Below are 22,524 nucleotides of genomic sequence, written 5' to 3' on the forward strand. Positions count from 1 at the left end.
GAAGGCCTCTGGGCCTACACTTCTTTCAGGTACTTCTTCAGAGAAGGCTTCCCCTCTCTTCCACAGCTCAGAATACTGGTAGGACCTCTCATCGCAGCACAAGGGAAGGTTCCTACACATGAGGGAGGCCAGACTGTTATCTGAGTAAAAAGCTCCAGAGAAACTACTTGGAGAGGAACCACTGTAAAAATGGCCGTCGGAGCTATGGCGCTGACATGGCGTCTGGAAGTCAGCCAACCCCAGCAGCGCAGGAAGTGGAAGCCACAAAGGTCACTGATTCCAGCAGAGAGACACATGCTCCTCCCGACTCTGAGAGGTGTTTAAGGTACACATAGGCAGTACAGGTGTCAGCAGCATGAGCCTTGTGGTCAGAAAGCCCTCACTTTACTAGTCATGTGATCTTGGACAAGTCACTGAATTCCTAAGCCTCAGCTTCTTCATCTAAATAAGGGGATGGATACTATCTCCCTGTAGAGTTTTTACGAAAATTCAGTGAGCTAGTGCAAATAAAATATTAAGTCCAGAAGCCAGGATATAAAAATGTATCATATTAATTGCTGTTATTATTATTAATAATCAACAGCACTGACTGAGATGGAAATGCAAAACCATATGGACTAATTTAAGATCATCTGATTGTTCACAAACATCATCCTCATTTCATACAATGTGATCATACACTGAGGTGAAAGGTGTGGTAGGTCCCTCCATTTTCCATCCCAGGATTCAGTAATCTGAGCCAATGACTGGATCTCAGTTTCTCCGCCTCCTCAGCACACCCCGGTTCTGGGCTTCATTATCTCAAAGTCCTTTCTCAAGTGAATGACAATTGAATAAGTTTTATGTCAGCCCTTTCAAGTGACATAAATACAGCTCACTCTAGCACTTAAAAACTGATTTTAATTCTAGAATTTCAGTACCATTGGGCGCTCACATCTAAGGTACCAACATGCCCGAACAGAGGATTAGGCCCTAATTAGAAGCAGGCTGTAAATATTATATGAGGACCCTGGTGTTTCTGCTCGGTTTAAGTTACACTGACTTCTAATCATGCATTTTATCTCTTGGCATGCATACCTAGGTGCCCAATAAATGTTACCTTTGGTGATAATAAAACAAAAGCCTAAATTTCAAAAGTGAAATAACCAAAAGACCATTGTCTGCATTCTTGGCAGCGGCCAGAGAGCCAGTTTTCCCAAGTCAGCAGCCTCTGAGGAGGCTGGCCAGGGGCCAATTCCCAGGGTTGGCGCATTCCTGGGGCCTGGCAAGAGGCCACTGGGACCCTGTTTCCTCTTTCGTTCTCTTTATGTAGTGGAAAATCTTTCCCGCTCTGAACCCTCTGAGCTTGTCTTCCCCCATCGAAGTAAAGACATAGAGTCACATGGGAAATGATCTCCAACCCCTTCCCCAAATCGAGTCTCCCACCGCTCTGAGTTGGCACAGCTCAAAGCAATCGAAGGCAGAAGAAAACAAAAGAGGGCTCTGCAGCCCAGTCTCCAGCCTGATCCTATCAGGGGCCAGGGCCTGGGGCCGAGGACCCAGCGGGACCCTGCGCACAGGGAATCATTGTACGCTTGTTTAGAAGGCTACGGGCGCTCCTGGCAGCTTTGGAATAAAAATGCCTGTTGTAAATAGACAATGGCTGAGCTTCAGGGGTGAGAGCAGGAGGCCAAAAGTTTCAGAAAAATGTCACGCCCCATATAAGAAGGTCTGGAGCACAGCTCATTAGCAGAGGACGGGGGAGGCAGCTGGCCTCAGAAGAAAGGACTCCACGGTTCGGTCAGATACAACCTGTAGTTAACACCTGGTGAACATTTCTGTCTGATAGCATCACAGGTATGCCATCAGTTTTTAAACATCGCATATGAATATAGGCAAACCAACAGGAAAAAAAGAATCTTTGCTGAATGTCTCCTTCCATCTGCAGACAAAGAAAACTGCCGTCTGGAGCCGCGGAGTCAGCCGGCTCCACGCGTTTGCAGCCCTGGGGGAGGAGGCGGCCCCACGCACAAGGCTGTGTGCTCTGTTGGAATCCCTTCCCTTGATTCTCGGAACAACCCGTGTTCTTTCTACTACGTTACATGCCATCTCTTTGCTCTGCGCCCTTTAAAATGAGTGCTCTTGGGTCGCCTGGGTGTCTCAGTCCGTTAAGTGTCCGACTCTTGATTTCAGCTCAGGTCATGGTATCAGGACCATAGCATGAAGCCCCACACCTTGCTCTGTGCTGGGCGAGGAGCCGCTTCAGATTCTCTCTCCCTCTCTCCCTCCCCACTTACACTCTCCACAAAAATAAAGTAACATAAAATAAGATAAGACAAAACAAAACAAAATAAAATAAGTGCTTTGCGCATAGTAGGCTCTTTGTGTTTCCTTCTGAAGCTGCCGCTGCTACTTATATTTTTGAGAGGCTGAAGTTGAGCAGCGAGGAAGCCATCAGAGCTCTAATACACTACTTTCCATCTGCATAGAGTCCTACAGTTCCTGAGACAATTTTTTTGATCTTTATTTCCCTTTACACTCATGGAAACCACACTCTTGAGAACACAGAGATTCAGAGAGTTTAAGAAACCTGCTGAAGCCCACACACCTACTGAAGGGCTCCCCTCAACTTCTAATCTGAGGACACAGAGTTCTAACGCAATGCTCAATCTGCCAGCCACATTACACCCCTTGTAATCCAGCCCCCCCACAGCATGTAGGTAGCCCCGCACTGACATTTTTATCAGGACCTCTGAGAGAAGACCGTGTCACTGGCCATGCGGAACTTAAATTGTGAAGATGTCACAGCATTTTGTTCTACTTAAACCAAATTGGTGAGTGCAAGGGAATGGGCTAGAGAACAACTCGTAAGAAGCTCTTTCTAGTAACAGAAGTAGCTGAATAACAGAAATAGCCCAGGGTGCACCCTAGGCCCCTCTCCCTCTGGTTTCCAACTGGGGTCAGCAAATTGGAGTTTCCTAGAGCCCTGGAGAAGGGGAGGGGAGGTGCGAGTTTCTAAGCCCGCTCCCTGTTGGGCCAGCACCGGTTGGCTGCATCCCTGCACCTAAGGGGACATTGGTACCAGGTGGCTGTCTCCTTCTGGCCATGGGGTTGTATGGCCATGTCATATCCTTGTCCTGTCATATTGCTGAGGACCCTACATTCCACCCTACCTTTTAAGAGGCCTTTGATTAAACTGTCCTCCATCATCTGGCTTTAAGCACACCATCTGTTTCCTCCTAGGACTTCAAGTGATGCAGCAAATAATGAAATAATATTGCTGATGCAGTAGGCAAAACCATGGAAAGTTCCTCAGCTCCTCCTAAGAGGATGAGAAATGCTAACATTAGATCTGGCTCTCTCCTACCTTCACTTTCTCTTTGCTAGCCCTTACCGAATAGGAAGTAGGTCAGATAATCTGCCTCAGGGACCTACCAGCAGAGCTCTAAACTTGGCGCATGAGATCTCTGAGTAGCTACCTACTGCTGCCATGTAGCTAGAACTCCACGTAGCAGGGTGGGGAGGACAGCTGTAGCCGCAGCCCAATCACACGTGGGTGGTAACTTCAAAGACTCCGAGCTCAGCCTTATACCCACTCACATCAGATTACTAGAAGCCTCACAGCCGAACCATCCCCAGGGATGTCAGGCCTCTGACAGCTGCTCCTCTTCCCAGAAGGACCAACAGCCCCTGAACCTACTTATATGCTGGCATTGACAGATGGACTCCAGAATTTATCAGGCCAAATGATTTTATTTCCCTCCACACATCTATGTGCATGAGAGCAGTCAATGAGTTAATTACATTAGGAAACATACCAAGCTGAAGACAATCGCTTATGACTAAGGACCAGAAAGGTGCTGAAAGACAGAAGGCAGGCAAACCTCAGAGGCATCTTCGGAAATGGACAATTATGATCCATTAAGCCTAGTTGAGGAAGTGAAATTTATGAGGAGGAAACATCTGGAACTGCCTGGAATATAAAGGAACCGGGAGGAGCCACTGTTTGGGCTTGTAGAGAGAAGCCCGGACAAATGGGATTCCATGTTAGGACAGAATTGCAAAATTAGTACACGAAAGGGACAGCATTGAGGCAGTGCATCTGGTTTTAAGTGAAGCGTTTTAATACAATGGCTCCTGGATTTGCTCTTGAAATATTAATTGAAACGGGGATGAGTGTGAGGGCTGTCACATGAATAGAAAACTGGCAGAAAGATCATAAATACTGGCTAAGCGGAGCCAAGGCAACAGAACGTGGCAATGCAACAGAAAGAAGGAAAATGCTGCCTAGTTCCCAGCCATGAATGCGATGGAGGCTTAATAAATATTAATTGATAATAATGAACTATAGTACAGGGCGGTACATTAGTGTGAGACAGGCTGCTGAAATACAGCTCATATATATACAGTTGATATAACATACACTGATAAATGAGAAGAAAGGAAATCAAAATGATTTAGCTACGTGATGCATTGTGCCTGCACGAGGAAGTATGGGTAAGAGGGTGGGGGAGGGGTGGCAAGAGGGGACAAGAGGAAAGTTAAGAGGAATAATTCAGTATCACAACAGAGCTTCCTTAAGGTCTCTGCCATTCCTCAAGTTGAAGCTAGGCACCTTGGAGTCATACTCTATTGTTTTAAGACACGGAGGTTCTCTCAATAAATTTCTGTTTCAGGGACCTTGTGGGCACCACAGACTAAATCTGGACCAATTTCACTGAGGGAGATATGAAAGCTCTCCTCCATGGGAAAGCCCATCCTGATCAATACAGTTGCGAGACCTGCAACCTCCTTTCGAAATCCCATCATTCTTGTTCTTTGCACCACTGTATACCTCCTGGCATTACTATGATTTGTATATATGTGACTAGACTTTGTAAGGCTTTGCAAAATGGAAATCATGCTTTGCATTTCTTAAAACTCACATGGATCTTCACCCTTGATATTTCACAGAGCTTTGAACTTAGTAGGTGCTCAATTCCTGTGCCGATCAATTAGAAACGTTAGAGAGGGAAGCAGGCACCTATAAGAGAGAACACCCATCTGCCTCCTGGGGTTGAGGACTCGCTTCTAAGGAGATCGATGAAAGCTCTACCTCTCGCTACGGACAAAGCACTAGAGAATCTGCCGCGGGAACAATCTTAGGCTGCCAGAGGAGGATACAGAAACCTCGGTTGCCATGGAAACTTGTATGATCTGATGATTCCCATTGTTGAAAGATGATGAGACACCAGGAGAATGACAAGCAGATCCCTGAGCCCTATGAAAACACAGAACATGCCAAGCGAATGTCTCTGCTCATTTGGACTTATTTCTTAAGATGCAGGATCATCATCTATCAATAATAGCATTCACGGAGGGCTTTCCAAACGTTGCCAGTTCCTATTTCGATTAAGTGATCTCTGAGATGCCAAGTGTGTGCAGAGCTGTGTCTGAGGTGGGCAGAGAGCACTTACGACAGCAGGTGGGTTCAGGTGATGGAACCACGTGCTTCTGAGATCCTGCTCTGTGACCAGGGTAAGGTAAGCCACTTGTGTGCAGGTTTTGTGTACCAGGCTTGCTAGACTAATGGCAGAGGAAGCCACCTAACCATTCTCAGGTCACGGATACCTTTGAAAATATGATTATAACTATGGACTCCCTCCCCAGAAAAATGTGCACATAGGTACATACATATAAAATCTAACACAATCTACTTTGGAGAATTCAAAACCCCTGAAGCCTTTCCATAAATTTGCCCCATCGAGCACTCTGGAACTCAGGTGGGTCCAGGTATCATGTCAAGAATCTCTGAGGCAAACACAAGTCTTTATACAAAAGCTAGAATCACACTCAGTAAAACAGAAAATGTTGCCATCCCAAACTTTCTCCAGGTAGTCCCACTTCCTCCATACCCAGTATCTCCTGCCAACGTGTACTTAGCTCATGAACTCACTCACTGGTAAGTTCACTCACGCATTCATTCTTTGCACTGTTTTCCGTGGGTCAGACTTTAGAGACCCAAATGTGAGTATGATATGGCTCATGCCCTCTAGGAGCCTACAGTTTAGCTCAGTCACGGCTCATTTTGCTTCCCAGGGAATACTGGGCCACATCTAGGGACAGTTTTCATTGTCACAGTGGTCGAGGAGTGCTACTGGTACCTGGTGGATAGAAGTCAGGGACGCTGCTGAAAATCCTACAATGCCCAGAACACGTCCAACCCTACAACAGATAGAAATACAGGGTCGAGGGGAGCCTGGGTGGCTCCGTTGGTTAAGGAACTGCTTTTGGCTCAGGTCATGATCCTGGAGTCCTGAAACTGAGTCCCGCATTGGGCTCCCTGCTCAGCAGGGAGTCTGCCTCTCCCCTCTCATGCGCGCGCTCTCTCTCTTTCTCACTCTCTCTCTCTTTCTCAAATAAATAAATAAATAAAACCTTTAAAAAAAATGTTTAAAAAGAAATAAAAAAAGAAATACAGGGTCCAGAATATTAGACAGATTGAGAGACCCTGACTTAAGGTGGACAGGTATGAGACACAGCATTGAAGGCAGGGATGAAGACCGGAGGTAAATAATACGGCAGCTCGGGAAGGGGCATTTTACCAAGACTTCTGGAATGTAGAGTAATGGTGACAGATGGCCTTATTGTCATTGATGACAGAAGGGAGGTGAAGGGAAGAGGAGTCATACGGGGTGAGCCGGCACCATAATGAAGGCAGACATTCCTTTGTGCAACACCAGAGGAGGGGCAGCGTTTTCAAGCGGTGAGCAGTCTACTGCACACAAGTTTCATAGCCTTGAGGAAGTTCTTCAACTTGGTAAGCTTTCTATTTGTAAAAAAGGAATGATTAAAGTTCCCATCTGAAAGAGTCATCCCGAGTACTGAATGGCAACTTCTATCTCAAGTGCTGACCAGAGTGCCTGGCACGTAGCAAGCCCCAGTAACCCTTCAGCTATTCTCACCAAGGGAGGGGAGCCACCCGGGGCTGCACCTAATGCTTGGCTCCAGTGGCTTACACGTCAGACTTTACCATCATCCTTGTATGGGGACCATGCCGATCTTCTCTCGTGGTATCATTCCAACTTTTAGTATTTGCTGCCAAAGCAAGCATCAAGATAGACAGATAGATAGCTATAAAATTTCTATTTATTTATTTATTTATTTATTTATAAGTAATCTCTACCCCCAACATGGGGCTCAAACTCACAACCCTGAGAATCACGTCTACTGACTGAGCCAGCCTGGCGCTCCACTGGACTTTACCTGTCCCCACTGCCCACATAGTCTATGTCCACTGCTTGGGTTTATTCTATTTCTGTTCTTTCATCCTGCCTTCCATTCAGACCATTTCAGCAGCAATTCTGCTCATATCTCCAGCCTTCCTCTCGGTACTGGCGGGTTCTGATCTGTTCCTGCTCATCTGGGGCCCCTTTAAGACCCTCTGTAACCAGGGATTTGGGGCTGTACCTACCCGGTCCAGCCTCTCTGTGTTCTCCCAGCCCAACCACCCCAAATCTGTCCAGAGCCCCCAGAGATCTGTGCTGCTGCCGGGAGCTGGGCCAGACATTCCTCCAGTGTGTTCTTGACCTGTCACGATGGGCTCAGCTACGCTGTTGCACAGATTCACTGGGTACATTTTCATTTAAGCATCTGGTACTTTTCTCCCTTCATGGTCTCCTGCTGCCAAAGAGGAGCTGTGAGATTCAGCACAACACTTTGGAAAGGTAGCCAACCCAGGCCAAAGCTGGTCTGTTCCCCACCTGCTGCTTTTTTCCAAAAATGGGCCGTGGGTGGAGCCTCAGACACCACACCTTCCCACTGACCTGGCTCCAGTGCCTGGTCTCTGTTCTTCTCAGGACTCCCAGGAGGCAGCTGGGATAATAGCCCTCTTGAGGGGATGAAGCAGCTGGGGAATAAAACCGCCCTCTTACTCACTGACTTTTCTCTACTTGCTGATCACTTGAAAAATCTCAAACAGTCTTGGTATCAGAGCACAAAGGTCTCCTGGTCAGAGGCACTGAGTCAACCATATTTCATGCCTGCTTCCGTTAGTAGAAGGGAACTAGGGTAGCTAGGATTTGAGTCACTGGAAACCTCTAGCAACCTAGTGGCCTGTGTTCTGTACAGCATTGCTGTGGTGAGAGTAGCCCAATCCCAGCACCGAGAGAGTCAAGAAAGCTAGAGGTGAGCCTGAAGCATTACAAAAATGCAGATTTCGGGGGGCAATATTCATAGGCTGCACTGAGCCACACCAACAATATCCCTATTTTTCCATTTAGAAAAGTTCCCAATGAGTTCTGAGCTTTCTAAAATACTTGCTTTAATTCATTTGCTTTGATTCTTTGCTCAAATCCATGCCCTTGAGTGCATACATCTTCGCGTGATGTCCTCAACTTGCTCCTTTGCCTGCCCTCGCACACTGTGCATCCTGAGGGTAAACACAAGTTGCCATTCAGAAAGTCAGCACCCAGGAAAGGTGAACTAGACCTTCAAGTTTCCCATTTCTCTACCACATGCAGCTATCCTTTAGAATCTAGCCCACCACCTCTGTAAATTAGGTTTTATTGAAACAAGCACGTCCATTTATTCATATCATATACTATCTGTGGCTGCTCTTGGGTTCTCACAGCTGAGCTGAGGAGCTGTGATGGGCCAGCTGGCCTGGGAAGCCCAAAACTTTCACTATTTGACTTTTCACAGAGTTTGCTGAAACTCTGCTTTAGGATTCCTCTGGTCTCTCAGCAGGGGTGAAATCACTGAAGACAAAGCAGTAGAGATTTACATTTGTGAATCTGTCAGGGTTCTGTCCCTTTGTAAATACAATTATAACTGTAAGTATAAATACGGAGAGACTTATTATAAGGAATGGAGTCATGATTATAGAGGCTGAGTAGCCCCATGACATACTGTCTGCAAGCTGGTGGCCCAGGAAGCCCAGTGATAGAGCTCCAGTCCAAACCCAAAGTCCTGAGAACCAGGGGAGCCAATACTGTAAGTCCTAGTCCCAGTCCAAAGTCCTGAAAACAAGGAGTGCCAGTATCCAAGGACAGAAGATGTCTCAGCTCAGGCAGAGAGCAGGTTTGCACTTTCTTTGCCTTTCTGACCTATTCAGGTCTTTAGTCAGGTGACGCCCACCTACAGTGGGGAGGGCGAAATTCTTTAGGGGATCTACTGATGCAGGTGCTAATCTCTTCTGGAAACTTCACAGACACACCCAGAAGTAGTATTTTGCCAGGTATCTGGGCACCTTTGAGCTCTGTTAAGTTGACACATAAAATTAACCATCACAATTTGATATAGGGAAGACAGTTCTCTGGGGAAGAAAAGTAATACAGCAATGAAATGTGTTGTTAGCATGCCTTTCAGTCAATGCCACACCAATTACTTCCTCTGTATTATATCAACTTTCTTGCTGATTAGGTCAGTTTCCACAAATAAACTATGATCTTGTATCAGTCAGGGGGCTCTGCGGGAAACCGATGGCACAGGCAAATCATCTAAACTGAGAAGATTTGGGGAAAAGAACCATAGGATAAAGTGTGGGAAGACTAAAGCCGACCAACCTGAGATGGGCTGTCAACATCCAACAGTCATTACTACCAAGAAGCCTGGTGGAACATGAGGAAAGGGAAGGTGCCAGAACACAGAGAGAACTGTGGTTTTGTGAGAGAGGGTTGCCCAGCAGAAACTGTGACCGTAGGCAGAGCAGTGCAGTCCCTGTGGCCCAGGACCAGGCCAGAAGAGAATAGGAGAGCCATCACCTTGACCTCTCTTCTTGACCTCTGATCTGTTAGGTCCCTCCATTAGCCAAACCCAACTAGATGCCAAAAGACATAGGGTCCTACTGAAAAGTTCTGTGTGGTATATCCTCCAGGGGTACATAGGCAGGTGGACAAGGAAGGGATGGCTCTGGAGGGAAAAGTGGAGCCTATCCAGAACATCCCGTAGTGACTACAATGTCTTAAATGTAAAGCAGGTTTTCTAGTGATGTTTACTGTTTGGTTTAAATGTGTGCCTATGGAAGGCCTAATCCCTCTCATAGTTTGGATACAAACTATCGAGAGGCTGAAAGGTGAATTGAGGGACTTGGTATGGGGTCTTTCCTGTTCTCACAAGTTTATCAAACTGCCAGCTGTCAGAGCTGAGGATCTAGTGTGGCCAACGTTTTGTGCTCCTTCTGGAAGGGGAAATAAAGGAATGGGGTACTGCGAAAGAATCGGTCATTCGTTAAAGAAACTTCCTCCCGTCCCTGTCCAAAAGCAAAAAGTAATTTTTCCTCACATTAAAAGGGAATTTGTCCTATTAGAATGTGAGATGGTTAAAGAGAGAGAGAGAAAGAGAAAATTCCCTCCTCAGCCCTCTCATCAGCTAAATACTATCAGAGCCACAAGTATCATATAACTCTACAGTCAGCCTGGGAGTGATTCTTGCAAATAAAAAAGCACAGTGTGAAATGCTGACTTTTTCTGATCAAAAAGCATCCTGGGGTGGGCAGAACAGCTTTGGTTCAAGAAGAGGCCTCGATTTCTGGGGTGATTTTTATTGTTATCAGAGAGAAGACTGTACTTGCCGTGAACGTGTGGCTCCTTGGCACCCTCCTACTGGTGAAGGCAAACTTGTAGTCACTTGTCTTTCTCTCGGGTACTTACCCCCCACATTGAAACATATTTTTCATTTCAGTTTCACTTACCTGTCACTTTCTTTTTAAAAAGGGTGATTTATCAAGTAAAAAAAAAAAAAAAAAAATCAACATCAAAGAACACTTCAATGCTACGGGGGTGCCCACACACACACATACATACACACAAACACACACACTCAACCCCCTCTGTGTCCTGTCCTGAAGGCAAAATTGTGACTAAAAACCACAAGAAACTCTCCCCCAATGGGGAGCTTTTTCCAGCATCTTGACTGTGAGTTCCTTTATTCTGTGGTTCCACTAGCCTACAAATTTAAAAGCTGTTGCAAGGGAGCTATAATTTCTACTCAACACTTCATGATTTGATTATGTAAAATAAAAAGTGTAATGAAGTTAATAGTACCTTATTCTTACTGTACATTATGAGGAATTTTTTTTCCCTGCAGAATGTGAAAGTGGAAATTACCTCTGGACCTTCTAATTCTCAAAAATGTGGGTTATAATGATTACTGTGGTAGAATTTCAAGACGTAAGATTTAGTATATTTCTCTTTCCTCTATTCGGTTTTCCAAAGGGGCGTCTTCTCTTACTGGGATTTTATGTACTAAAATGTAAGGAACTGAAGTGAGGGGTAAGAGCCCTGCATCCTATGGAACTTGTGGAACCTTAAGAAAAACACTGAACCTCACTGGTTAATAACTTCTGCCAAGTGAGGAGACTGGATAACCTAGCCCTATCCTAGCATTCTAGAATTTTTAAAAACAACATTAAAATAAATAAATAAATAAAATTTAAAAATTTAAAAAACAACATAAAGTGGAATAAAGTAAACATGCCTTGAGAAAGAAGTACCGCATATGATGCCAGGTGTTTCTTTCCCCTTGTGTTGTCCAGGAGGCCTTTTCCAGAATTATCACCTTGTGTTTCTCTCCCAGTTATTTGTGTGAATGCAGCAGGGAGCCAAAGAGGAGGCTGATGTCTTTGTTTCAAGTCCTTTAACAGGCCAGTCAGCTTTGACCTCATCCTTGTCTATCTCTCTTCCTGAAGGCCACAAGAGAATTCACTCAAGGGACTCTCAGTGGGTATCACTCTCAAAACACCGGCTCAAAATGAGTACCTTTGCTGTCACTGCCTCAGCATCTTTTATGAAGAAAGAACATAACTCTAAAAGAGAAGGCTAATTTATAGTGATGTGGCCTTAGCTGTGTAATATGGAGTGTCATTTAAGACCTCCCATCCCTCAGGCCACCTACTCATAGAGACAACAGTCTTTCAGGATCTTCCCAATTATACCCATGCAGCCGTAACACTTAATCTACCTCCAGGAAGCACGGAAGATACTTCACTAGTGTAAAAACTCTCCTTAAGCATCATTTGGGGACACTGAATAGCATGAAGTTTCTCAGGTTGTGCCAAGCAACGGTTTCTGACTTTCCCTGTTCTCTCAGGCTGAAGTCAGAAAACGGATCTGCAGGCCCCACAAGACTCACGTGCCAAAGGGGAACCCAAGCTCGGTTTTGGGTTTTCAGCTTATATTGCTGCTACCACAGGCTTTGATTAAGCTCTCAGTCGGGCCTGTCCCCGAGCAAAATTTAAATAAGGACAATGGTTTCATTAAGGCTCTTTCCTCTTTCTCTGATTTTCAGATGTCCAATTCACTGCCTCTCCACTCCCCGCCCCAGCCCAGCCCTGCATCCCAGCTCTCCATGCCCTGTATCTTATTGTTTACCAATTCCCTCAACAAAATTTTGCTCGGTGGCTTGACCTTTGGGAAAGATCCAAGACCTTTTATTAATGAGTGCTCCCACGAAAGACAACAGCTTAGCTTGCTTGCACTGATAGCATCTTCGCCTATACTCTGGCGTGGAAGGCAGAATCCAGGACTTTAGGGGCTAATCAGGGAGGATATACGGGGGTGAAGGGAACATTTCCTGTAGGGCTCCCGGGTGGCTCACTGAGTTAGGGATCTGACTCTTGATTTCGGCTTTGGTTGTGATCTCAGGGCTGTGGAATCAAGCCCCACATCAGGCTCTGGGCTTAGCTCGGAGTCTACTTATCCCTCTTCCTCTCTTCCTCCCCTCACCCACATGAGCTCTCTCTCTCTCATAATAAAAAAAAAAAAGCCTTTTAAAAAGAAAACCTTTTCTGTGCTGCTCATATTATAACATATGAGCATCTCTGTCCTCTGTTGAGGTATATGACGGACCCTATTAACAGGTTAGGTAAAAAGTGATGGGTTTTTTTTGGCAAAGGAGAGGCTTAGGAATTGTCTTTTTATCCTGTTTCCCCAGAAACTATCTTCAGGGAATAGATGTATAAATACACACACACACACACACACACACACACACACACTATTTCACATTCGACCGGAGATAGAAAGACCTAAGGGATGAGAAGAGGGCAGGCACATCCTTTGGGAGGAGAATCTAAAATGCTATAAAAGTTCTTAGCCTCTGAAGGTAGGCTGGTCAGTGCACAGCCCACACAGACACAGAAATTGAATCTAAAAACAAGAGAGGCACTAGACACAAAAGTTCAACGTAATCCTTTTCTCTGTTCCCGGAAACTCACATCCAGGAACACTTTGTGACCCTAAGCCTCAGCTGTTATGGGGTAACTAACTTGTCTCTACACTGGCAGAACCAGACCTATAGCAGCAGGGTGGGAAAAACGCAACTGACAAATCCAGTCAACAAATATTTGATTGGATACCTATTCTGACCCAGACTCCCAGCCATATGCTGGGAGCACACAAACGAATAAAGCACATCCTCCCGCGACAAGCAAAAGAAGGAGCTGAGCTAAATCTTCATTTCAGTCAATGAGCAAAAGAGAAAGAGGTGACTCCCTTGATTTCTTGCTCTGTTCATATGCATTAGGGAAGAGACGAGGGGATGCACACATCGGAGCTCAGAGAGCAGCCAACGTTCTGGAATCAGTGACTTAGTCTCTTTCTTGGACTAACCAGATTCTCATGCACAGAAGCAAACACAACCAGGTTGTTAAGAATGACACTCATCAGCATTCACACTCTTAAAAAGAAAGCTTATCAACAATTGAACTGTGGTACGTACCTAGGGTCTCAGGGATGCTTCACTCTTCAATATTAGAAGCTCTGATCCTTATTCAACTTATCCCCCAGATGAAGATAAATGGGGGATGGAACAACTATATATAGGCTTGGCATTGAATGTCAGCTTTACAGTAGTGTTTTTGTATAGGTTAAAGTCTACTTCAGCTGGAATTAATGTAATTACATATAATGTTGACAGATTATGACATTTGCCTATTAAGTACACTATACAAACATTCCAATAATTTGCTGGCTTTTGACTTTGTAAAAAATAAATGAAAGCAAATCCCAGGGGATATGGCTAATGGGGTAACTGGAATAGAGGTTTCAAAAGCGCAGAGTTCAGGAAATAACAGTCAAAGAATAATGCATTTTAAGCCAAAACATATAGAGTGGTAAATGAATATTTAGTACTTACCACAAGACTGCTGTCTAGAGACAACCTTTTTCCAAAGTCCCTTTTCTCAAGCTGTCTCTTTCCCTCCATGGGTGAAGTTATTTATTTTCCTTTGTGATTTATAAGAATTCCCCTTCTGTTTCCAGGGTCACTGTAAAAAGTGAGCATGTGTTTTACCATCCGAGTGAAAAGTGTTGAGACCCTTGTTTTTAGCTAACTAGAAACAAGTGTGGCAGCCAAAATATCCAGACCCGAACCATAAGTGCAAAACAGGGCTCTCTCAACTCAAAAGACCTCTCCGGGTTGCGAATGTCAGAGTCATCTTTACAGAGGCCCCTGTGTTTTTATAGGTCTTGCTAATGGAGTTGGGGAATGGGTTTGCAGGTTGAATCAGCAGACTGTGGAAAAAAGCAAACAGTCTGTTTCATGCCACGCTTGCTCCACACTCGTCCTCCCTCTACCAGCCAGAATCGTTCTGATACTGTGCACATAGATGCTGTCTGCAAATTCCATGAGCTCAGACTGACAAAACCAGGCTCCACAACCAAGAGTGGCTGAGCCCAAGGCACGAGGAGAGGAAACGGAAACCTGAACATCACTGCCAATATTTCATTGGAAAATAGGTAAGTTAAACAGATGTGGGGGACGTATAAGATACATGCCCTCTAGGACAGGTGGATTCCACAAATGGTGGAGGCCATGTCATCATCAATGAGTATTTGAACACCCATGGCATTTTATCAGATCAGATATAGTTAATCCCTGTACTCCACTGTGGTGGTTAGCTCTAGAATGACTACGTGTCTTGGTTAGTAGGAATATATTGTGTGTGTCAAGCACTAGCTTCTAGTCTTCATGAAGATATAAATGGCCTGAAGTAAAAGAAACAGGTTCTAGTCCATACTTTCCCACCCGTTTTCCAAGTAACCTTGGACAAGTCATTCAGCTTCTCTGAAACTCACCTTTCTAACCTGCAAAAAACATGTAGATGTACAATGATTTAAAGACAATAAACTACAACTTACATGTCAGTTATAATTATGCACAGATTACATTAAAAACCAGTTAACCTTAAATACTAAGCTAACCTAATCTAATACATCTTTGATGATTCAGGAGGCACCTGGAGGTAGAGAAGTGCCTCATAATCCACACAAAACACATAGCCATTGTCCTGCTATCAAAGTAAAGTTGAACTTAATAACACACTCTACCAATAAGCTTTTGATAAAATTGAAAAGAAATATGACTCCAAATCTAATAGGGATATAGCAGAATCTGACCTCACAGCCCCCTGCATATGGCTTCCTGCTCCTTGTTCCCCCCACCAGGAGGAGGGCAGGGACAATGATACCCCAGACAGGCCCAAATGATGGTCAGTGGTAGGAAACCGATGAACTCCCTTCCCAGCCCTAGGCTCTCTCCTTCATCTGCCACTTCTTGCTTTTAGGAACACCAATTTCAATTCATTACTCATCCACTCAGAATCTCCTGGGAGTCCATCCTGAATTCAGGATATAAAACCAAATTTTTCAACATTATGCTCAATGTCTATTTCCCGCCAAGTAGCCTTTTCCAGTCCCTGAATGTGTGAGGCATCTTCCTGAAACCACGCTTGGATCACACCCCTCATCTCCATCAGGTCTAATTCTCTCTTCTCCAGGGCCTGGCGCAGGTCCTACCTCCTTCACAGGAGCTTCCTGGTCACACCACTGGCCGAAGACTTCTTTCTCTCCCATGTTTCATGGGAGTCCTTAGGGACTTAATTATTAACCACTATCATCACCTTGCACAGCTTAAATACAGGAAGTTCTTATTTGCTGGTTGGTACAATCTAGGAGTTAAAAACAAACTCTTGGCAGCATTTTCCAGAACAAAGCTAGTTGCATGCTATTAGTATCAGCCAAACTACTAGTTCCATGAAATTTGTTGTAAGGGCTTGCCTTTCCTATTTTCAGCTGTTCCCACACACTTTGCTGCCCCCGCCTCATCTCAGGAGATACACACATTGTGTGCATACTGTGTGCCCTCACTTCGAGCTCAGAATATTCTCTGTAATGATGGCTCCAGCTAGAGGGATGACTCAGGCCCTGAGATTTCTCCCTCCATCAAAAACATACCCCACTCATTTTCTCATTGTCTTTTCTTGTTAATATATTCCTCTCCTTCCTAAGTCACATCCCAAAGATCCCTGGCATTTGACAGGTCTCAATAGATGATCCTTTGGCATGTAGCATGTATTTATTAAGTACCTAATATATGAAGGACTCAGTACTTAGGTGTTAGTAACATAGCCATGTATAAGGGAGACTAGATTCCTGTCTTCATGGAACTTCATGGAAGATGTAGGAAATAACTAAGCAAACAAACATTCCAAACCATGGGAGGTATCTGCTTATGAAGGAAATAATCTTCAGGAGGTGGTATTAAGGAGTGTCAAGCATGTAGAAAGGGAGAACCCTTTAGACAGAATGGTAAAAATAGAAGCCAGTCATAAAAATATGGGTAAAGGGGCGCCTGGGTGGCTCAGTGTGTTAAGCCGCTGCCTTCGGCTCAGGTCATGATCTCACGGTCCTGGGATCGAGTCCCGCGTCAGGCTCTCTGCTCAGCAGGGAGCCTGCTTCCCTTCTTCTCTCTCTGCCTGCCTCTCTGCCTACTTGTGATCTCTCTCTGTCAAATAAATAAATAAATAATAATAATAATAATAATAATAAAAATATGGGTAAAAAGCATTCCAGATAAAGGGACCAATCTTTCTGCTGGGAAAAAGCCAGAAAGAAGTTTGTGTGCCCCCCAGAAGAGGGAACCAGTTTTTTAGGAACAAAGAAGCTGGGAAAACAATGTGTGAGAAAAGTTCTCAGCCATAAGCAGCAATTACATCACACAAGTGTCTTGTAGAACAAGGTAACTTGTTTGTTCTGAGCATAACACTTAATCTTAAGGTTTGGTTACTCTTACTAGCTGAAAACATTAAACAATTTAATCTCTATAGGTTTCAACTGATTCATCTACAAAATGGCATTAATAATAGGTCCTGCTTCATAGTGGGGTTATTGTGATGATTAATGAGACGATCCTTTTTTTTAAGATTTTATTTATTTACCAGAGAGAGAGAGAGAGAGAGAGTACACACAAGCAGGCAGAGAGGGTCGCAGAGGCAGTGAGAGAAGCAGGCTCCCTGCCGAGCAAGGAGCCCGACAATCCCAGGACCCTGGGATTATGACCTGAGCTGAAGTTAGTAGCTTAACCAACTGAGCCACCCTGGTGTCCCTGAGATGATCCATTTAAAGAACTTTCCCACTACCTGGCACATAGTAGGTAAGCTTTAAATATCAGATATATTTATCATCCTTTCTGGTAAGTATGATTAAACTCTTTCATAAGCAATGCTAGTGAGGCGATTTTATGCACCATAATAGGCTGATGAGACCGTCATTTTGGGAAACAGGGATCTTTTCAAAAGTTTTCAAACAGCCTAGTTTGCTATGTGGAAGGCTGACTGAATGGTTTAATCCAGTCAGTTTCTTTTCATGCTTTTCATACTTTATAGTGCCAGTTATATAGGCAGAGATTGACCTTCAAAACATCAGCAACTGATAAGACACAGGGATTGGCCAATCAGAAGGACATGGTCAATGGCAACAAGTAGCACCGCTGAAGCCATGTGTCCTGGCCAGTTACCACCCTAAATGTATGTACTACCCCATCCCAAGAACTGGAAAAATCATGAATTATACCATAAAGCAATCATGGAAAGGATCAAAGTAAAGATATCCAAAAGGATCAATGCAAGACCACACAATATCATGCAAGAAACAAAATGGCAACCAAGATATGTCGATATGAAAAGGGGAGGAGTCCACAAAGGAAAAGTCAGAAAGGCTGACAGATTCCACTTCCAGCATTGTCAAGTGAAGAGTGCCCACATTTACACATACCCAGAAAGGATTGCAAGTCTAGAAGGGACATGAGCATGCCAGATCCCAGACACTTTGGTATTTCACTGGTCATTTATACCATCAAACAAAAGCCCCTGATTAGAGACCACCGCCATAAATCAATCTTCCAATTTTATTTGATTCCCAAGTCATTTCACTTATAGAGGAAGACTGTATTGACCAGCAAATATAAGGAGGCAATCTTTTGAAAAGTTGTACTTTTTAGTACAAATTTGCAATTCAGTATCTGACTCTTTACATTCGTCATTTATGTATTTGCTTAGTATATTACTCAGCTTGTGCTGCCATAACAGAATATCACAGACTCGGCGGCTTCAACAATAAACATGGATTTTTCTTACAGTTCTGGAAACTGGAAATTCAAGATCAAGGTGGCAACAGTGTTGGTTTCCGGTGAGACGTCTCTCCTTTGCTTTCATTTGGCCACCTTCTGTGTCCTCACATGACCTTTTCCTTTGCACACATACTTCTGGTGCCTCTTTCTTTTCTTTTCTTGTTCTTATATGGGCATCAATCCTATTGAATGAGGCCCCCACTCTTAAGACTTCATTTAACCTTAATCACCTCCACCTAAAAGGCCCTAACTCCAAATATAGTCCTTTTGGGGCTAGGGCTCCAACATGAATTTTTAGGGGATATGTTGCCATCTATATGAATTAATTTCAGTCAGAATTCAAAGTCTGATCACAGCTCCAGGTACTAATAATAAGTTAAACTAATAAGTTTTCTAACTAACTGTAAGTTTCTAAGTCTAAAACCTGACAGAAAACTCTAGATGTCAATGGCTACTTCCAGACCCTATCCCCTTCTGCTGGTTAATTCGCTGTTGGATTTCATGCCATCACTTCCCCCCACCCATCCCTACCTTCCCTTGTTACACTGTTCTCTTTATTGTAGGTCTAGATGTACAAACATTATCAAGATTTCTCAGTCAGTTGGCCAACTTGGGTTCTGCCAATAGGAGGCAGTGAGAGATGAGAAGGTAACAGCAAGGGAAAAGCCCTTCTAGCTGCAGAGCAGCAGCATCAACAGCAGGTGACTGTATGATCTAGTAACTTCTGATTCCTCCATCAAGCACAGTATAAAAACAGGAGGTAGCAGCTTCCAAGACTTTGAGTACCGCCCACTTAGGCCTTTTGCTCCTCCTGCTTTTCCAACAGTTTCATTAAAAAATTCCTTGCATTAATTCTCTCTCAGCTTGAATATCTAGAGTGGTTTCTCTTTCCCAGGCTTGACAATAATAGATTCACACCCCATAGAGATATCCCTGGACAGGCCGCCATCCTTCCGTGGGCAACTCCTGGTTTCCTTTCTGTGAGCCTTCTGGGCAATAGTGTTGAATTAGAAATCCTACCAGACATGAAGTTCTTGGAGAACAGGGACAATATCTTAAGTTCTCCTATGTAGTATAATGCCTATGCATAGCAACAGGATAGACACTCAATGAGCACTTGTTCACGTGAATAAATGAATAAATGAATGTTTACAGCCATCTTTGTGAACACATAAAAAGCCAGTGACAATATAATATGGCTAAAGCAAAGAACTTCTCTACACATTTATAAACCTGAAATTACTTTATTAGTCAAAAACACAGACATACTCAGGCCTCAAAGAAAACATTTTATCTTGATTTTAAAACTATTACCAACTTAAAAATTGTGCTTAGGACATGCCTTAACTTACAAAGGACCATAACTGAGTCCTGTTCACGCCTTCTCTACGGCTTCTAACAACTCTATGTCGTAAAGAACACACATCTGCCTCCACGTGATGGGTAGGAAGCCTCTCCCACTCTTGCAAGGGGAGGAAAATGGTCAAAGGGTTGAAGGAAGACAGGATATGAAGCATCTTTTTTTGACTGATGGACCTCGATACCCCGTCTCCCCCTCCTCTCATGTACATCTCTCTCTAACTGATGAAAATACCATTTCTTGGTATCTGTAGGATCTGTGTGGACCTTCATAAACTCTCTTTAATTTTCCTCACAGATAGTAATGGCTTTTCAAGGGTAAGCAGACCCTTTAATATTCCTAAAGACATCAGTGATTTCTTTATCCTGCCAGGCTTTATTAACAGACTTTATTAACAGACTGCATAATTTTCAAGGGACTATACCTAAACAACACCATTAAATAAACCTCAAAGGTGTATTTCCTCACAAGCATGTAGCCACACACATGCAGACACACTTACTCACACTCTCACATACACTCACATATATCCTGAGAACTTCTCTCCACAGCAATTCCTGCGTCTCTGATTCCCCCACTCCCCACCTCTGCTCTGAAATGTTAATGGTAGTGCCTGAAGAAATGGAGAAAAAAGGTAGAACCAAAGGCATTAGAAGATTGAGCTCTCAGCCCTCTTTGCCACGGAAACTTGAGGATGTTCCCTAACTTCTGTGAGTTTACGTTTGCCAATCTGTTCACCAGGCTCCTGTGAGGCTGCAATGAGACAATGTATGAGTCAAGATATTTTTTTTAGTCAGCTTTGTGAAGCAATGAGCTATGCAAACTAGGATTGTTTGCAGCCTCAAACACAACCAGAGAACAGAAATCGGGTCAAACTCATCGACATCACCCCTGGCAGTACCTAGCATCCTATGTGGTATAAATCCTACAAAAAATGATTTCAAAATTGAACGTGCCAAAGACAGAAGAAGAGGGCAGCAAGGCTCTTGTCCCCGACGAGGTAGTTCATAGATCTCCACCCTGGTTGTCCTAGAATCACCTGGAGACCTTATAAAACGGACCAATGCCCACAGGCCCTCCCAGAGCCCTGGAATCCCTAGAGACAGGGCCCCCTGGCACCAGAGCCAGGCAATAGCAGCCTGGGTCAGTAACCACTGGTTGAAGCAGATGGCAAACTTTGCCATCTACTGGAGTCCCTGGGGAGTCACGGAGCTCAAATCAATCAATTGGCGTAGACTTTAAGCTCCCCCAAAGGCTCCAACATGCAGCGCCAGCTTGAAAGGGTGAAGATATGTCCCCTTTCCTGGTCTCTTTCCCTTCCTCAAGGGCCCAGGAACACATAGGGGCTGACAGACACAACTGTCTTTCTTTAGGCACCACAACTAATCCGAAAACGCTAACCTCGAAGAAGAATATCAGATACAAACAATTTGGATCACCATCTCCCTCTGAATGCTTGTTCTGTCCAGCCCACTAATCATCCTGCTTAAACTGGCCTTTGACTTCGTGCAAAAACTAATGTTGACTAGAGAGAAACAACATATCTAGATTCCAAACTAATGCACAAACAGAATCGTAGAAACTCATTCAGAGAATGAAGGAGAGAACCTCCCTCACCAAGGACAAAAGTGGAAGAAAATCTGGAAAAGTGGAAAAATGTTCCAAGACCCACTCCTGTTCTTTTCCCCATGGTCCTCGAAGAGTATCTTGCTCTCGTTTCTACACGGAAAGAGCAGGGGGGGAAGAGAGGAAACTGTGAATCTCTTAAGATTTGCTTATCGCTACCAAATAGAATGTTTGAAACTCCTGTCAGGTTTGTACTGAAGTCTTTTCATCTGGATGTATTTAAGTCCACAAAAAGGAAAGATGTTGGCTTTTCTTATACTTTAAATACATACACACAGCAGCTTCTTTTTAGAAGAGTTGCTGGCTCAATAGTTTTCTGCTATCGATACATCTATTCATGAAGTTCTCACACGTGTATATAAGTGGGTGTGGGTTGCACACATGTGTCGGTGTGTATGAACATGTATGTGACTGCTTATCTGTGTGCACACACACACTCTGAACAGAAAATCACTCTCTCCACCCTGGACAGGAGAATAAAAAAAAAAAAAATACCGAACAATAAGACTTACAAAAACAAAATGTCTATTCAAACCCTAACAGCACCCTGAAACTGATTTAAAAGATTGCATGCGAACAGATTTCCCAAATGCGGCCCATCCTTGCTAGATAAATTAGTAGCTGGAAACACTCTCGGCAGGGTGTAACAGCCGCTTTTTACTTTGAAGTGGAGGAAAATCTTGCATGATGATGAAAATTGGTTTTAAAGAATGATTTCATGAGCTCATGTTTATAAACTTCTCACCCTAGAAGTTACTCAGGAACATAGAGCTGAGAGTGGAAATGCCAGAAAGGAACCCTAGAAATTACTGCCTCGGGGTTTCTTGACATAAATGGCTGCCACCAGCACAGGAACGAGGAGACTCCTGGGCAGGCAGAGTCTGGGAATCTCCGCTGTTGCTCAGCACGCAGCTCAGCAAACTCCAACAGGTAAAGCACTGACGCTAATCTGAATTAAGTCCCTTGGGAGTGGAGGGCAGGGTAAGCTCTTCAGACCTCGAAAGCAGCCAAAATTTAATCCATGTCCAACCCTTCCTCTTTAAATATGTTTTTGAGTGATAATTCACATACCATAAAGTTTAGCCTTTCAAAACATACAATTCAGGTCAACCCCTTTCCATTACCTGAAACTATGTATTTGCTACAGAAACTCAGGGGGTGATTTTCTCCCA

The 22,524-nt window shown here is 44.1% G+C and overlaps 1 protein-coding gene across 2 annotated transcripts in view; it reads right to left on the reverse strand.

Moving 5' to 3' along the window:
• The window catches only part of NCKAP5 (NCK associated protein 5), a 971,589-nt gene that overhangs the window by 824,618 nt on the left and 124,447 nt on the right, over nt 1-22,524 (reverse strand). For both annotated transcript variants that reach the window (XM_045066498.1, XM_045066497.1), the window contains exon 2: nt 14,095-14,224. In XM_045066498.1, coding sequence (XP_044922433.1) covers nt 14,095-14,163 — 69 coding nt within the window. In that variant the 5' untranslated portion in view covers nt 14,164-14,224. The remainder of the gene's footprint in view (nt 1-14,094; nt 14,225-22,524) is intronic.

Source organism: Mustela putorius, unplaced genomic scaffold (genome assembly GCF_011764305.1).
Source record: "Mustela putorius furo isolate JIRA1106 unplaced genomic scaffold, ASM1176430v1.1 tig00003867_pilon_pilon_pilon, whole genome shotgun sequence".
In the NCBI taxonomy this organism is placed as follows: domain Eukaryota; kingdom Metazoa; phylum Chordata; class Mammalia; order Carnivora; family Mustelidae; genus Mustela; species Mustela putorius.